The 16,641-nt window shown below is 35.5% G+C and overlaps 1 protein-coding gene across 1 annotated transcript; it reads left to right on the forward strand.

The window, feature by feature from the left end:
- Positions 1–5,688: 5,688 nt before the first annotated feature.
- Positions 5,689–11,797, forward strand: LOC134745563 (thyroglobulin-like; the record flags this gene model as incomplete). The annotated part of the gene is made up of 6 exons (XM_063679637.1): positions 5,689–5,783; positions 8,049–8,125; positions 8,476–8,661; positions 9,035–9,206; positions 9,717–9,796; positions 11,589–11,797. Coding segments are annotated over 6 exons (798 nt in total), but the record flags the coding sequence as incomplete, so codon positions are not given.
- Positions 11,798–16,641: the final 4,844 nt, after the last annotated feature.

Below are 16,641 nucleotides of genomic sequence, written 5' to 3' on the forward strand. Positions count from 1 at the left end.
TCGCAAAGTTTTGAATTGAACCAGTGATACAGATTTTTGTTATTGTGTTGAAAGTTGTAATACATATCAAACATTATGTGATTCACTTTTAAGTACGTAAAAGCCAATCGGCTTTATTTATTTTTTTGCCTATAGAATGATTTGTAAAACACTTGAATCACAAAAAAATACCTACATATGTACGGTGGCTAAAAAATAAAGTGCATTCTCGTTGCCAGGGAGGTTTGAAAATTATACTGAGCAACTTTTACTATGGGACCAACCCCGAAGTCGTGAAAAATTTTTGGCTATTTCAATCATATGGTTGGTCCATTTTCTATGGGAGGGTACATTTTTTTCGCGATTTCGTGGTTGGTTCCATGGAAAAAGGTACTCAGTATAATCTTAAAACCTCCCTGGCAACGAGAATGCACTTATTTTTATCCCCCCTGTATAATAAGTATGTGAAAACTTATATAAAGTACAAGTTAAAATACACAAAAACTTTTGACACGATCCCTTCATCAAAAATTAACTAAGATAGTTCAAAACTAATCAAATAAAACTCACAAAACCCATCAATAACTTAATGTACACGAACGTAACAGTTTCCTTTGGCGATTACTATGCCCGTTACACCGCAAACGCTTTTTATGGCCTATAAAGAACATGTTAATATTCAATACGAAGATTTTATTAGAAAAGTTTTCTCGTTAGTTCACGGGAGGTACGCACGAACTTCGCTATGTCGTCGATACACGGACTTAGCGCTGACGGCGTGTGAATGTAATTATGTAAAAGGAGCTAGTTTCGAATTAAACCAATTTAAACTTTTTTTAACTTGAGCAATTTGTCATCTTTCGGAGCAGATACTTATCCATTTTCAAGTCGGTAAATCAATAAAAGCGACTTTCTGAAAATAAAATCCTCAACATCGATGTTGTATTTGGAAAGAAAGTTACCGCATACCGCATCTCATTTTTATTTATGACTTAGGGAGAATTGTTTGAAACTTTTTATACGCGTAAAAAAGGAGTTTAAACTTCAAACGTCTGAATAGGAATTAAGGCGATTAATATCCGGAGGCTTATTCTACTATTAATAACAGATTATGAATTTGATTTGAATTTCATAAAAAAATCAGTAATATGATCTCCCAGTGACAAAAGTGATGTTTCTGGTTGAAGAAAAGTCTTTGGCATAGAAGAAATCCAGATCAATATCATAACCTGAATCAGATACCGGATTCAGAAGCCTCCTAGTGTTTGTTGAGAGAGAATGTTAGCTATTGATCACTACCATTTTAAATATTGACTACAATATTGCATTCAATTTACGCAACTAGTATTCATTACGTAAAGTATGACGTCATTTGGCTCGCTGTGCCGTCATAATGCCCCGTTTGGCAAATATACTAACAAGTGCCCCAACTAATCATTGCCAGCGAAATAATAATGCAATTTATGGATTGAGCAGTGTTAATCAATATCACGAGGAGTACCTACTTAATAATTTTAGGCGGGCATTGTAAGCCAAGTTATAAAGCTACATTCAGGAGTTTTTAGTTTTTTCGGTTGATGCGTGGACTTATGTCGAACTAGGTGGAACCTTAACCAAAAATAATATTATCGCAATGGTTAATAAGTTTTACAGTACATCTGGTGCTGCTCTATTACGATACCCTGTGCTATAAGCACATTACGTAACTACATCGAAAATTTTAAGCGCCATATGTATTGTAGAACTTTATACTATACACGTGCGAATATTTTCCTTCGAGTTTCCTATTTTTCGCACTTGTATCGTAAATAACTGTTAATTATGTCTACTGTAGCAATTAAACAACAGATAACAGGATAATATAATACTTTTTGCTTTCTGGTTCGAACTTTAAACACGTATTAAGAACCGTTATTATTGTTAACAGCTAATTCATTTTGAGCTATATTTATTTTAATGCTGAGGTGATACAATAAGTGTTTTTGGACTCGATCATAGGTCAAAAAATCAAGGGCTATTACGACTCAGTGGCGGAAGACTTTGCTTGTAAATTGGTAGTCTATTTTTGATTAAGAGTCTCCGGCAAGCTCGGTTCTCCATACAAACGTAGTTCCGCTCTCATTTTAAAACGAATAGCTAGTTTGCTCTGAAACTTTGTACTTACAATAACATAAGGTATATCTATGTCTGAAATTAGTTTATGTAGCTTCAGATACCACAGTTAAATATATAGCGAATTTACGTTTTCTATACAAAACGTGTTTTTGCTCTATTTCGTTTGTTTTATAAACTGGAGCTATATAAACTAATTTCAGACCTAGATATACCTCATGTCATTATATGTGCAAAGTTTCATTACAATCCAAAACGTAGTTTTAAAATGAAAACGAAACTTTGTTTGTATGGGAAGGTGAAATTCGGCCGAGCTTGCCGGAGACTCTTAAGGTACACAGTAGGTTCAGTTCAGTTAAATAAAACCGGCCAAGTGCGAGTCGGACTCGCGCACGAAGGGTTCTGTACCATTACGGAAAAACAGCAAAAAAATCACGTTTGTTGTATGGGAGCCCCATTTAAATATTTATATTATTCTGTTTTAGTATTTGTTGTTACAGCGGCAACAGAAATACATCATCTGTGAAAATTTCAACTGTCTAGCTATCACGGTTCGTGAGATACAGTCTGGTGACAGACAGACAGACGGACAGACGGACAGCGGAGTCTTAGTAATAGGGTCCCGTTTTTACCCTTTGGGTACGGAACCCTAAAAATCGTAGCGCTTTTTTAGAACTCAATACGGTTGCCAAAAATTTAATAAGCATTCTTGAGGCCTTTTTCTAGAAACTTCATCGATCCGAAACCAGGGGGGTGTCACTGCGCAGTTTAGGTATATTTGGCCGGCGCACCGCCCGGGAAGGAGTATGGCAGTGGGCTGCCGCTCGGCTCGCACGATAGTCGTGTCACGTGGCGCTCGCGCAAAATTGTAAATACGCAATGGCTTCGAAACCTAAATCGCGATCTAATCTGTATAAAAGATAATGTTCTGTTTACGGATGTCTGAATAAACGGAAGAACAAGGAAGCAGAAAAAACTTTTTTTTTTTAAATTCCGGACTATATTGACCGACATATTTTCAAAGGAATAATTACTTCTGTGGCATACCTACTTCCGTGAGAATCAGACATACTATCTCCGGCAAAAAATTGTATGTTTACAGAATCAACGTTTGTAATTCCTACATATTTATCTTAAAAATAATAAATCAGTAGGTATAGGTACAAAAACTGACAACCCCGTGCCGACACTCTCAGCTCGGTCATAAAACTGCGGCGCGCAAAGAAGATTCACGGTTCGTGCGCGGTTATAAGTTTCAATTTTGTTTGCATGCGGCGAGTGTAGGTATAATTTTATACCTAAATCTGGCTTTTGTGAACGAGTGAATTTTCTGTACGGTAGTAATTTTAGTTATTCTGTGCCGAAACCTGATTTCTTGACTTTTTCTCGATAGAAAAAAATCACGAACCTAAAATGAATGTAAAACGCATCTTAAAAATTTGTACAAATTTTGCACAAAAGCTAAAAATATGTTGTTTCTAAAACTGCGCAATTTCATTTTAGGTCGAACTCATTGATTACTTTAAAAAAAACATCCGCGATCCCGGGCACGCACAGCCATCTCGCTCACGCTTACCCTCAGTGAGAGTGAGAGGAAAACCGTGGGAGAACCAGAACCCACGGGGCCTTAAAATGTAATGTTACTATTAAAATCACAAGGTTTTTACATTTCATTGTTCATTCATTACATTTGCAATGGGTAGCAGCTACTATAAAGATAAAGTACAAGATAGGTATGCGAAATGGGTAATACGATTTTACTATAATAAATAATATAATAATAGATTTACGGAAATCTATTATGCTCATTTACTGTATATAAAATTATCAGTACAAAATGATGCGTTTAAAAATCTTATCTTATAAATGACTTATCAGTTTCCAATATCTTAATTATCTCATTGATAACTATGCAATCACTGAATTGTTTAGTTTTAACGGAATCATATCGGGCACCAGCGTTTGTCACAAATGCTTCTATACGGACTTTTGTTTGTGTTCTCTTGTTTCTCGCTTAGGGAAGTGACGACGAAGTGTGAAAGTGCCAGTATCTGTGTGACGGATGCAACCGCGGCGAGTCAGTGTGGGCCAGGTGAAACTTTCGAGCCAGATGGCTCGCATATATTTGGGTGCTGCCCGGTGTGTCAAACGAGCACTGGTAAGGAAATTAGATAATTATTGACAAATGTTTCACTTATCACTGGACAAAATATGACGTGTTAATAATTTTTGTATGTTTTTTTGTATGCTTCACGCATATTCATTAAAATTGTACTTAAACACGACAATGTGGATTTTATTAAACGATAATAATTATGTGATCACAAAAAAGACGCAAATGATTTTCGTCTTCGTTATGATCACATAATTATTGTTCTGCTGCTGGACAAAGACATATCTGAAGGTCTTCACGACGACCGGTTATTCCCCTTATCAGATAGCTGTAATTTGCGCGGGCGTCTCGCTCGCACTAATACAAGTACGAACAAGTCCGAGAGAAATGGATGAGCGAAAAGCTGATATGATTCAAATAACATTTTGATGTCAAGTTCACGTTCGAATTGTCCTGTAGTACAGTCACCTGCAAATAACATGTTACTCTTCGACGGCCGCAAAAATATGTGACACGTTCTTATGGCTCTACAAATAAGATCGTATCAGATATTTTTGCGGTCTTTGTTGTATTGGGACCGTGCACTATGACAGCGCCACACAGCGGTTGCAACTATAGGCTTGTATTTTGTCAAAACTATTAAGCGAGAAGTATGTAAATCGTAATAATTTCAGTGAAAACTACTGAACGGATCGGTTTTCACCTATGAATAGAGTGATTCTTGAGGTAGGTTAAGGCGTATAATTTGTTAAGGTTTTGTGTAAATTGGCTGAAATATGACGATATTTGGTAATAAAGTCAAAAAAAAAATACGCTGGCTAAGAGCTTTAATCGAAAACGCTGCCCAACCCGTTTAAGATATAACAAAACAATGTATGGTGGAAAGATCTCTTTTTCATTGCTCTACAAAAAAGTCCGCGATGGTGTATGTCTATCCTTTATGGATCACTTACTATACCCATTATTATCTTCTACAAAAAGATTAAATTTCATAGTATGTGGTATTTGCAAAGCTATTTACACGGATACAGTATTAATAATTATCAAATTAAATACATTAGTTATATTAAGCATTTCATACAGATGACAATGGTCCCTTACACCATACAATTTAAATGAATATCTCAGGATTAATCGTAAATTAAAGTTCCATTTCGACCCATATAACTTGTATGAAAATAATATTGTCTTCGGTTACCGCGATAGTTACTCATGAAATAAAACTATGAAAACGTCACCCGTTGACCACGAACGCTGTAAAGAGTTCGAAACGTCGGGATGTATTATAAATTCAATATACAGGATATAATCCGTTTTCATAGTTTTATTTGTATGAAAATGTTAAAGACGCTAATCCGTTAGTTGTCAATTTTTACCACCTTATGCGCTGTGATCGTTTTACTTACCCCCACCATGTACTTCGCACGGTGCCAATAACATAATATTATTATTGCAGGTGACTGTACCTATTGCGATATAATGTTACAGGAGAGGAGGACGGCTGTAAAGAGCCTTCATCGTGTTTAGAGGATGGACGATACGGTCCAGTGCAGTGCAAGGGTGACATGTTCACGGGAAGGTAAACACCTTATTCATAACATATATATGCTTGTAAATTTTTATAATTAAAATTATCAGAAGAATTAGAAAGGTAGCCAATGATTCCCATCTTGTGAAAATGTAATGATTGTCTGTTGTGTGATGATGACTTCAAGGATGACTCACGTTAGACCGGGCCGTGTCCGGGCCGGAGCTTCCGGCACTTCGTTTTCTATGGAAAGCATCACCTGTCATGTCATAGAAAAGTAAACGACCGGCCCGGACACGGCTCGGTCTAACGTGAGTCATCTTTAAGCTAGCTTCAAAATTCTTCGACCGCAAATAAACGAAATTAAAATACCTTCCTATGAAAACCTGAATATCATCGAGGTTATTGAATTTTCTTGTGTCTATCACACAAAAACCCAGTATTTAAAATATGTAAATATCCTGTTTTATTTATAACTAGTAAATAAGGACACATTTTTGAAAATTAAAAACTTAATTTACGCGATTTATTCCCTTTGTAGTGAATAATAATGTGTAGGTATGTTGTACTATTTATTTCATTTAAAAAAGGTGTCTTTATTTACTTATTATAAATAAAACAGGATATTTACATGAAAGACAAAGACAAGATTTTTTTTAACCAATCACAATTTAGTATAATGAATATATTGGCGCGGAAGCAAGGCACAACCGTCCGCGTCTGCGCTCCGCGGTGGAAACAATAGAGGCGTGTTCAGATATTTGTGAGCACCTCGGCCGCTCCGATATATCTGATGGGGACTGTACATGTTGCAGTAGCTACATGGGTAGCTACATGCGAGGGTTTTGCGAATGTGGTACAATACAAGTAACGCATTCGCCAAATCTGACGCACATTAATGACGCCTGTGTATTAACCAGAATCTTAATGAAATAAAACTATGAAAACGGATTATATCGCGTATATTGAATGTATAATACATCCCAACGTTTCGAACTCTTTACAGCGTTCGTGGTCAACGGGTGACTCCTAATAAATTCAATATACGCGATATAATCCGTTTTCATAGTTTTATTTCATGAGTAACTATCGCGGTAACCGAAGACAGAATCTTAATGTTTCTGAAATACGGACATACTTGTGATCTTATTCTTATTTCTCTGAGAATTTTTCATTACGTTACGAACTCTGTTCATCTCAAATTTTTTCAATGTACGGGAAAACATTTGTTATTTTGCTTTATTATTTCATTCTCTAGGTATAATTCTGTGACGTTTAATCAAGTGAAATAAATTCATCGTTCGCTTTTATTAAAATTGCTTAGAAACTGCAAACGAAATAAGTAATAACAAGATAAAAACTGTTTTTATATAATATGTTTTATTAAAAATGATCAATGTATATTTTCTATCTGTCTTCTTTTATCAGAGATTCGATATAGCAGCGCCAATCAGTCAACCGCAAAGTAAAAGCTTGGCCGTATTAGAAGTGTTAATTGGTACCTAATTAGGTATCCTCAAGCTGCTGCTCAAAACTAGAGTAACAATCAAACATACAAATTACTTATAAATTAAAATAAACCTACGAAAGAGTAAAACTAAATGACTTAACAAATACAATATTACCCCCACTCTGATTATCCCCCGGACCAAATGTGACAAAAATACTGGCGGCATTTAATTACCTCGCTGAATGGCCACGGATATCTTTTGGACAAGCTGCTCCTTGTTTTTGCGGAGTGCGAAGTTCTTGCCTAATCTTAAACTATGGAAATTTAGTAATTAGTTAGGTAATAATGGGATATCCTATTAACCCAAACTATATCCACCTTCAACCACTGAAGTTATGACTTCGACTACACTAGCAAGAGTGAAACGAAAAGGAATATAATAAGTATAACAAACAACATAGGTACATAAATGTATAACGATGGCGACATGAGCAGCATCAAGTCGCATCAAATATCTCGCATATTCGGTTTTATTAACAAATGGAATATCGGAGTAGCTGCAGGCTACAGGAAGGGCGTTGTACATAATTTCACATTCGTCCCACAAATCGTTCCAAACACGTCTCGTTCAATCACGAGATTTAAGGATGACATTACAATCTCTTCCTGAATCGAAGGCTCATTAAGACCAGCATAAGTGTGCGCTCTAGTTATTAAATATCTTGAGATCACGACACTCTGGTGCAGTAGGGAGCTCGTCTAGAAGGCAATTGCGCAACCAATAGGGAATACGAATTCAGATTCCGCTGAATCCACTTGGCTGGCAAATTGTGCTTCATTTAATTTGCATTTTTCTTGATGCGCAGATGTTTCTGTAGCGACGAAGATGGCAACAGGATATTTGGACAGATGTGGAGGAGCGAGGCCAGTGAAATGACTTGCGGTGAGTATGAAACATTTGTTATTCTCACTCAAGTAGGATTAGATTCGTTAACTGACAATAAGGGCCATTGGAAGAGAAGTATGTACCAATGTATGTAGCTCAAATACGTAAAAAGTAAGTGTATATGAACAAATTACCTGTGTACACAAATTGAATTTATATGCAGTCAAACATTGACAAGCGGTTTTAAACCTATTTAGATACCTATAGCTATGCATGAAGCGTATCTCGTGCCCGTTTTTACTATTTTTTCATTATTATTTTTTTCAAATGTATTAGTTACTTTATGTCTATCTATGAATTAATATCTACAGGAGTCTATAGCCTTTTGTATATCAATATTTTCACAGCCTGTAGTAGAAGAAGAGCGGAGCTAGAAGCTCAAGGCAGAAGTGACGTGACTCTTCACTGTACTTCGATTGGCAACTATGAGCCGTTGCAGTGTGATGATGGATTCTGCTGGTGTGTTGAAGCTAGCACTGGACAGCCAACAGTACCGCCGGTGCCGGAGGAGAATATGAAGATGTTATCGTGTTGTAAGTAAAAATATAGGAATAGATATTTAGATAACTTATGTAAAATGTAACTATTCACTTTCCGATACTGAAGAAGAATGTCAAGGTGCTTTCATGTTGTAACATAACTATAGGTATAAGCCGATTACAAAAAAAATGTGTAGTGTTACTCTGCAAAAATCGCACTTCTCGCGAGATACTAACATATCAAATTTTATTTTCGGCAACCATTTACATTTCAGCTATTAAAACCATGTATAAAGACAATTAAATACATATGGTTATATTACTTTAAAAACCATCCTAAAACGAGCTTGCAGAAAAATAAGTCCCTTATTAATTTCTCACAATACAAACATATTGTAATACACTCGACTAATCATTTTGGTCGCAGATAGCGCCGCAATGATGGGAGAGCAGTACCTCCGCCGCTGCGAAAGCCTCGTGTACGCATTAGGCATGATCAACCAAGAGCAATCTGAGCACGGGACCAACTTCCTAGGAAACCCCAATACGTTCTGCGATTACGACGGAAGCTACGGGCCTTATCAGATCCAGAACGGCGTGTGAGTTTCTTTGCATTTCTTTTCTTCAAGAAGTTTTTGAGCACTGATAAGACAAAGGATGTCTTTTTAAAAATGTGCGATAGTGTACACTGCGCACTGTAAGAACACAATATGTGATATAGCCTATATTAAAAGAAAGACCCGGTATTTTTAAAAGATGACTTACCACACACCTAAATTTATTTTAAATTGGTACATTACACTTTTTTTTTAATAGGTGTCAATTGTCTAACTTTGTTTTTCTAAATGATTCAATTAAACTCACACCAAAACATTTGTGTGATAAATTAAAAACTATACTTTAGAAGGATTTATAGTCCCTTCTTAAAGATTATAATGAGGTATTACGAATACCTATAGTGTAAAAGTGTCTTAAATTATATTTTTTAAAACGACAATTGCCTGTAAACCATTAGTACTGGACTCAATGACTATAAACTCCCAGTTAGCTCAGACCAAAATGTACAACAATTCTAGAAAATTCACTGTTATTTCTACTTTCCATTACAGTGCCTATTGCACAAATAAGGAGGGAGAAATTTTAGGCGCCTGGCAGGCCATGTCGAGTGAAATGGCTGGAATGAATTGCAGTAAGTATTTCTTTCATGTGGATGCTAGACTAGGGGTATTTTATGCATGTAGCTACTTATATGTATGATATGTATTACAAGTATAGTTACATTTTTAAATGTTTGTATAATAAAAAGACCTCCACTTGAATAACAAGTACAAAGTTTCATGATAATTATGTGATCAGAAATGAAGTTGTGACCTTGTAAAGTGATTATAAATAAACATATTACACTTACATTTGATATTTTTAGATATGTAATTATATATATGTTGATATTATTATAGTACGTCCATGAATATACCAGGCCTAGCCAAGACGACAATCGTTAATGGAAAACGCTAATCTAAATTTAATTAATTGTATGGAAATAGTCACGTGGATTTTCGTAGCATCTATCATCCCGGCTATTTTTTTTTCTTTTCTTTTGCGTTTGTCGATGTAATTGTCATTTTTGCTAAGCTCCCTGTACAGATAAGATGTTTGCGCTTTTATTGAATATCGTATCTTGCGTCAATACATGTTAGAAAGTGACGTCCATCATGAATTCATGACAAACATAAAAGAACGAACGTCTTAGACCCACTGGTAAGCCAATCAAAACAAGCAAGTGGAACGTTTCAAAATACTTACAGTCTAGACTGGTTATGAGGTCTGGAAATTATTAAATTATTTTATAGAAGACATTTTATTATTAAGTTGACTAAAATAATATTATTTCTCAATTCATTGTTTAATAACAAATATGAATGTTTTTCCTGAACATTTCATGGTTCCGTATTACTCTGTACTCTCCTTAATCACTGATTATTTAATTTCGTTGTATGCATAAATAAAGGATAATATCTTTAAAGCAACAGTAATGAAAGTCGAGTTCGAGGATTATATATTAATAAAACTAAAATTGGAACTCACGTGATTACGCTGCGAATCTGTATTTTATAATGACGAGAAATAAATTTAATTTTTACCATGAAACGCAGCTTTTGTATTTACAAAATTTTAATTTAAAACAGAAAAGTAGTCTCCCAATTTCAATTCTGGATTACAGTCTTATGTAGATAAAACCTATAAAATAATAAAACTATGTAGGCGGTGTATTTTCTAAAATATATTACCATGATTATTAGGTACCTACTTCTCTAAAGCGCGTTCTACTTTGATTACCTACATCGAAGAAACCTAACAAGGGAGCCGTTTTCTCGTTTGTTATATGGAGAATTCTCCCCGCGCTCTCAATAGACCGTAATGCCGAACTGATATACCTACGTGCAGATTCTACGCGGAACTAATGTACTGACGACGTGGAGACGTATTACCATTATGTGGGGTGCCAGGGATTTGTATATAAATGTTCTTGTTGTGAATACACAAACAAATTTTGAATCTGTTAGAAAATAAAATATATGGAGTTTTTACTTACATATTTCATATTTCCTTCCCTTCAAACCAATTTACAATTAGTGGCTCTTTGATCTACGCGTTTGTGAAACGCGTAGCTCCGCCATTTTGAACAACTTCCAAAAACGGAATTGACAGAACAATCTATTTAAATAACGAACTTGGATAAGATTGAATGTTACGTTATCCGAGAATATTAATAACTATTTAATACTATTTGTGATAATTCGAGGAAGAATAATTCTGACCGTGTAATAATATTATATGCCATCAACGATTAACTGAACGCTTTTGGTCCAATAATTTGTTTTTTAGAATGTTGAAATCAAACTAAATGATTTTCACCTGGTGGAATGTTAACAATACGTCAAGTAGTGATGCGAAATAAAATGTGCTTCTTTATTCCACAGACTGCGCTCGTGACACAATGATGTATTTCCCCGAACTCGGCATGACCGTCACGGATGTCTGCCAAGGCAACGGCAACTACCGCCCTAATCAAAACGTTGGCGATGTCTATTATTGCGTCGACAGGGATGGCTATTACATCGAGCTGCTGGACGCGTGGCCTGCTGACCAATGTGCCAGTTACGCATAAACAAAACTGTCTCAATCTATTTTTTTTTGTGTCGTACTCGTCAAATTTCTGCCAAGGCAACGGCAGCTACCGCCAAAACCAGAACGTCGGTAACCTTTACCACTGCATCGACAGAGACGGCTATAACATCGAGTCGCGGGACGCATGTAAATGCATTATCTCTCGTTCTCACCCGGTTTCTTTATATCTCTCCATCAGGACATTGTTGCAAATACTTTAATATAAATGATGATTAGTTTTGATATTGTTATGACACCAAAATACGAAATCAAATTAGTAAACCAAAAAAAAAAACAATTCTAAAGTAAAAAGTACTAGAAAGATACTACTCGTAAATATTCTGGAAACGGACCGCCGCGGTGTAAGGGTTTACGTCAGGTAGGTATATCAAAGAAAAGCTAAAAATAATATTTTTTTAAGCCATGTTTCTTCCTGTCAGAAGTGAGAATATCACAAGATATAATTTCACTATTATGTTACCCTTGTCTATATAATTATTATTACACGCCTGAAGTGTCTACTCCAGTTCGAGAGGTTGTGCACCCTTGAGAGCAACATGTTTTCAACAAGCCGCCTAGGAAACTATGTTCGAATCTTTACGATACCTCTGGGCATTAGCGGGCAATTTGTTCTGATCTCTTATTCCGAAAAATACCTGTAAAGTTTATTGCCACAGCGCAAGTTACTAAAATCATCATATTTACAGCCCCTATTTGGGGCGAGGAAAATAAACCCTTTCAATATAATACCTCACCGCTCCATTCACTTAATTTACCCTTAGAAGTTTTCCACTCATAACTTCAGGAGCCACTCGAAATCTTAACAGAATTGAACGTAATTTTACCTCAGCATTATTAAACGAACACCGCAACTTGCGATTCGCGTTCGCTGAAATATAATTTAACTATAATGAGGGCTATAAATAAATATTTACGACAAAACCCATTCAATTAAAATTGAACGACCCACCTTGTTACTCAACTTTCGTAATGAATTAATTAATCCTGCTCTGGAAATGTGGACACCGACATAAATTAACCGAAACAACATTATTAAAATTTGGAAACTTTATGTTACCACCGATCGCCGTTCGGGGGCCACAAAATCGGCCAAATTACTAATTTTACTTGGCATTTGGATGCCGCCAACGAATAGGCTTACTTTGTCCCAGTTTTTCGTTCATAAATAATTGTTATAAAAGTTTGGAGTGACCCTTTTTATTATTATGGTTTCAGAAACAATGGGGAAGTTCTCACAAATTGCGATCATTAAAACGCGAAACGGTCGTGTCCAGCAGTATGATTATGACTAAGTACTAAAGTAATACCTATACATACAAGGCAGAATGTTCATCGATCGATATTAACTAACATAGGTAATTATTGGATATAAAATCAAAATATTAATATTTTGATTTTTTATATTTAATACTTTTAATTTAGGTACGCGTTTATGCGTTTTCTATTACAACTTTTTTACACATTTATTATTTACTCCTAAAGTCCTCACACGATGTTTATGGTTGATTATATAAGAGTTTCTATGGCATCCTTTAGAGGACTGCATCACCAGCTTAGCTTTATGGAAGATTTTTATTTTATTTTTACCGTAATTACAATTGTTTAGGCTCTGAATCAGATCCTAAGATGTATATTTGAAAAATTGAGTTTAAAAGACTTCAATCACATATAAAAATTAATAAATTTACATAGCGATATAAGTAAAAGCTTATAAAACCAGTTTGTTATTTACGAAATTCGTTTTTAACAAACATTTATTAATAATACTCGTAACTATTATGTTTTACCTCTAATCCTCGGAACCTATATCCTCCCTATAACCTAATATCTGCAACCAAAATACACATGTGTACAATATGTACGTGTACATAGTAAACATATATCTATATCATAGAGTAACTTATACTAGAGCGGTACTGTCATAGTAAATTTTGTAACCCCAGTAAATTCACTGCCATCTGTCGACACAATTTAAAACTAAAAATGAAGATTTATAAAAATACGATAAAAAGTATTTAAATATGGATAAATGTTTTTTTTATTTGCATTAATTATTTTTATGATTTTGACCCATGTTCTTTCACTGATATGCGTTAAAATTGTTAAATAACAAACGAAACCGTTAACGCCATCTATACGACAGTAGGCCAAAGCTAGTAGCGCCCTCTGAACGAGAATCAAATTTTCTTGATTCTCGAGGCACGTTTTTTCCTTAGAATGTATCCATCTATTACGGAGTTATATCTATCTTTGATCTATATAAACGTGTCACTCATGTTTTCACAAGTCGTAAGTATGTAATATCTCCGACGGGAGTCTTAATGTCACGGGAATTTAGTAACCAAAGTAAATTTTGTTTCGACTCATTATGTCATTAACGACTGAACAAACTTCGTATCAAGAAGTGTTAACCCTCACAATCACTGCTCTGGGCAAAAGGGGCCCAGGGATCAATAAATTTTAATCTATCTTTGGCTAAACGTCAAAGTTGAACGATTAACAGTCAATTTCAAACACTGATAGCGCCTTGGGAGGACGCTTGATCGTGTTAAAATGATTAAAGTGAAGAAATCACGTGTCGAGACTCATTTAACTTTACCTTGTTTTCGATTTAGTAAGATTAAGATAGACGCTTCATCAAATATGGAAAGCAGCAAAATTAAATGGTAACCGAAACTTTATTTACCCAGTTAGTATTTATCTCTTACTAATTGATGTTGTCTGAGCAGTTGAATAATAGAGGCTGTTAACGTGATAGGCACTTAATTAAGTAAGTAATGAAATGAAATCGCGAATACATAAGTATTTAATCGAAGTTGTTAAAACAAATATTTAAATTACCTCTGTACTTCAACGAACTTGTGAACTTAACTGTATTTTTTAATCTGAACGCCGCGCGCCGTCTTTAGCGGTCATGCACACTACAACAAGCATTTATGCCTACACATACGCACACAAACAAATATTATCGGTCCGACAGCTGACGGGGGGGCTCCGACATGTTGGCTAAAATAATCGGAAGGGCTCTTCCGATATCGGATGTCGGAAGGCGCTTATATAAGAAAAACAGCTGCTGGAGAGTCCGTCTTTTTTGCGTTATGTATCGTTTTTAGTAATAATGATTTAGTAAATGTATACAGAAAATAAATACAGAAAAACCCATATGTCTTACATATTACTTCCTTCCAACATCCGATATCGGATCGGGCAATGTGAAAACGTTCTTAGTGTTAATATAATTTAATATACTATTGTGATCTCTCACAATGGTATAAATAATAATATACATTATAAATCTCATGAGTAGAGCCCGAGCAGCTAACAACTTTCGGACCAACCTTCGTATTACGACTTAATTGTTTACGCAACAAAACATAATTACGTATTATATCTATATTTTTTTCACTCAACTTCAAATTTCGAAATTCGAACCCTTTAATTTTCAGTCCTAACTTACGACACCTGAACGCTTCAATAAGGTCACATTTGCCACTTACGTCATTTTGTTCTTAACAGGGTAAATGTTCCACATCGCGACCCTAGCCGATGACACGTGACGCGTAATTACCAATTTCGTAGTGTTTATGATTCCCTAGGGCCGGAGTTGGGCGGCCGACTGAACTTTAATGAGTTAAGGATGTCACGGTATGTAAATCACACATTACCGAGGAGATCGAAGGTAAGTTTGTACGGAGCCGATAATGTATAGTCAGCTGCAGATTTAACTGGGGGGGGGGGGGGGCAACTATCACTGTACATGAAGCATGATAAACGATAGTTAATTAAAAAAATAAAGGCGTCAAGATTTCAAATAATGAACCTCCTTTTTGGGAATCGGTAAAAACTTCAATAACGCTTCACAGTAAAGTTCTATTCGCTAGAAAAAAATACCCGTTATAATACCCAATATGTGTAATTTATGGAATGGAAATTAAATTAAGTTATATAAAAATCTACTTCCAAAAGTTAAGCTCCTATGAACATAAAGTCAAAGCCTACGAGTAAAAGTTAGCAAAGCTTTCAAGAGAGCTTTCCAAACACACTTTACATGCATTGGACATTTGCAACCACTAGCGCCATCTACGCAATAGGCGGTGAACTACATCAAGACAAGGCGTCCTACAAGTAAGCTCTACTAGTGTATTCGTAGTCTCGCATGTTGCCATGGTTTGGTCCACAAATATGTACTAAACTGACAGTTAAGTATTGTTTTAAAACAACAGATAATCTAGTATTTATTTTCAAATAATGAGGGCTATCGTGTTTTTGCTCACCAGTTGGCGCCTCTGTTGATGGTGGTCCATAAGACTAAAGAACAGCTGTCAGTCATTGAAGTGACAAGTTGTGACATTTGACATTTCGAACTATGAAAAAGACCACCATCTACACTAGCGCCCCTAGCGGCGAATTCATACGCGTTAGCCCTCATTTGTTACAAAACTGCAAGTGCAAGACAAGTGTTCTTCAGTTTCTGTAGAATAATCTCGAATGTCGGTATTCTGGGTGCAAATGTATTATCTTAATTTCGTTACCATTGCCTACTTACTTCGAAAAACCCAAAACTGAAATTTCTATTGAAATACCAATGTAGAAATAAAATGATTGGCGAAATATTATTTCATTTAGATATAAGATATATCTACCGTATGTATGTATGTGTGTATTAACTTTTTATTGTACAGAACACACAAAGACACAATATGGCACAGGATAGGCAGTACAAAGGCGAACTAATCTCTTTAAAGGATAAAAACTATCCTATGTCTATTCTCGGTCCTCAAACTATTTCCATGCCAAATTTCATCTCCATACCAATTTTCAGCGGTTTAGTTTACGAGAGGTAAC

This window comes from Cydia strobilella, chromosome 11 (assembly GCF_947568885.1).
Source record: "Cydia strobilella chromosome 11, ilCydStro3.1, whole genome shotgun sequence".
In the NCBI taxonomy this organism is placed as follows: Eukaryota; Metazoa; Arthropoda; class Insecta; order Lepidoptera; family Tortricidae; genus Cydia; species Cydia strobilella.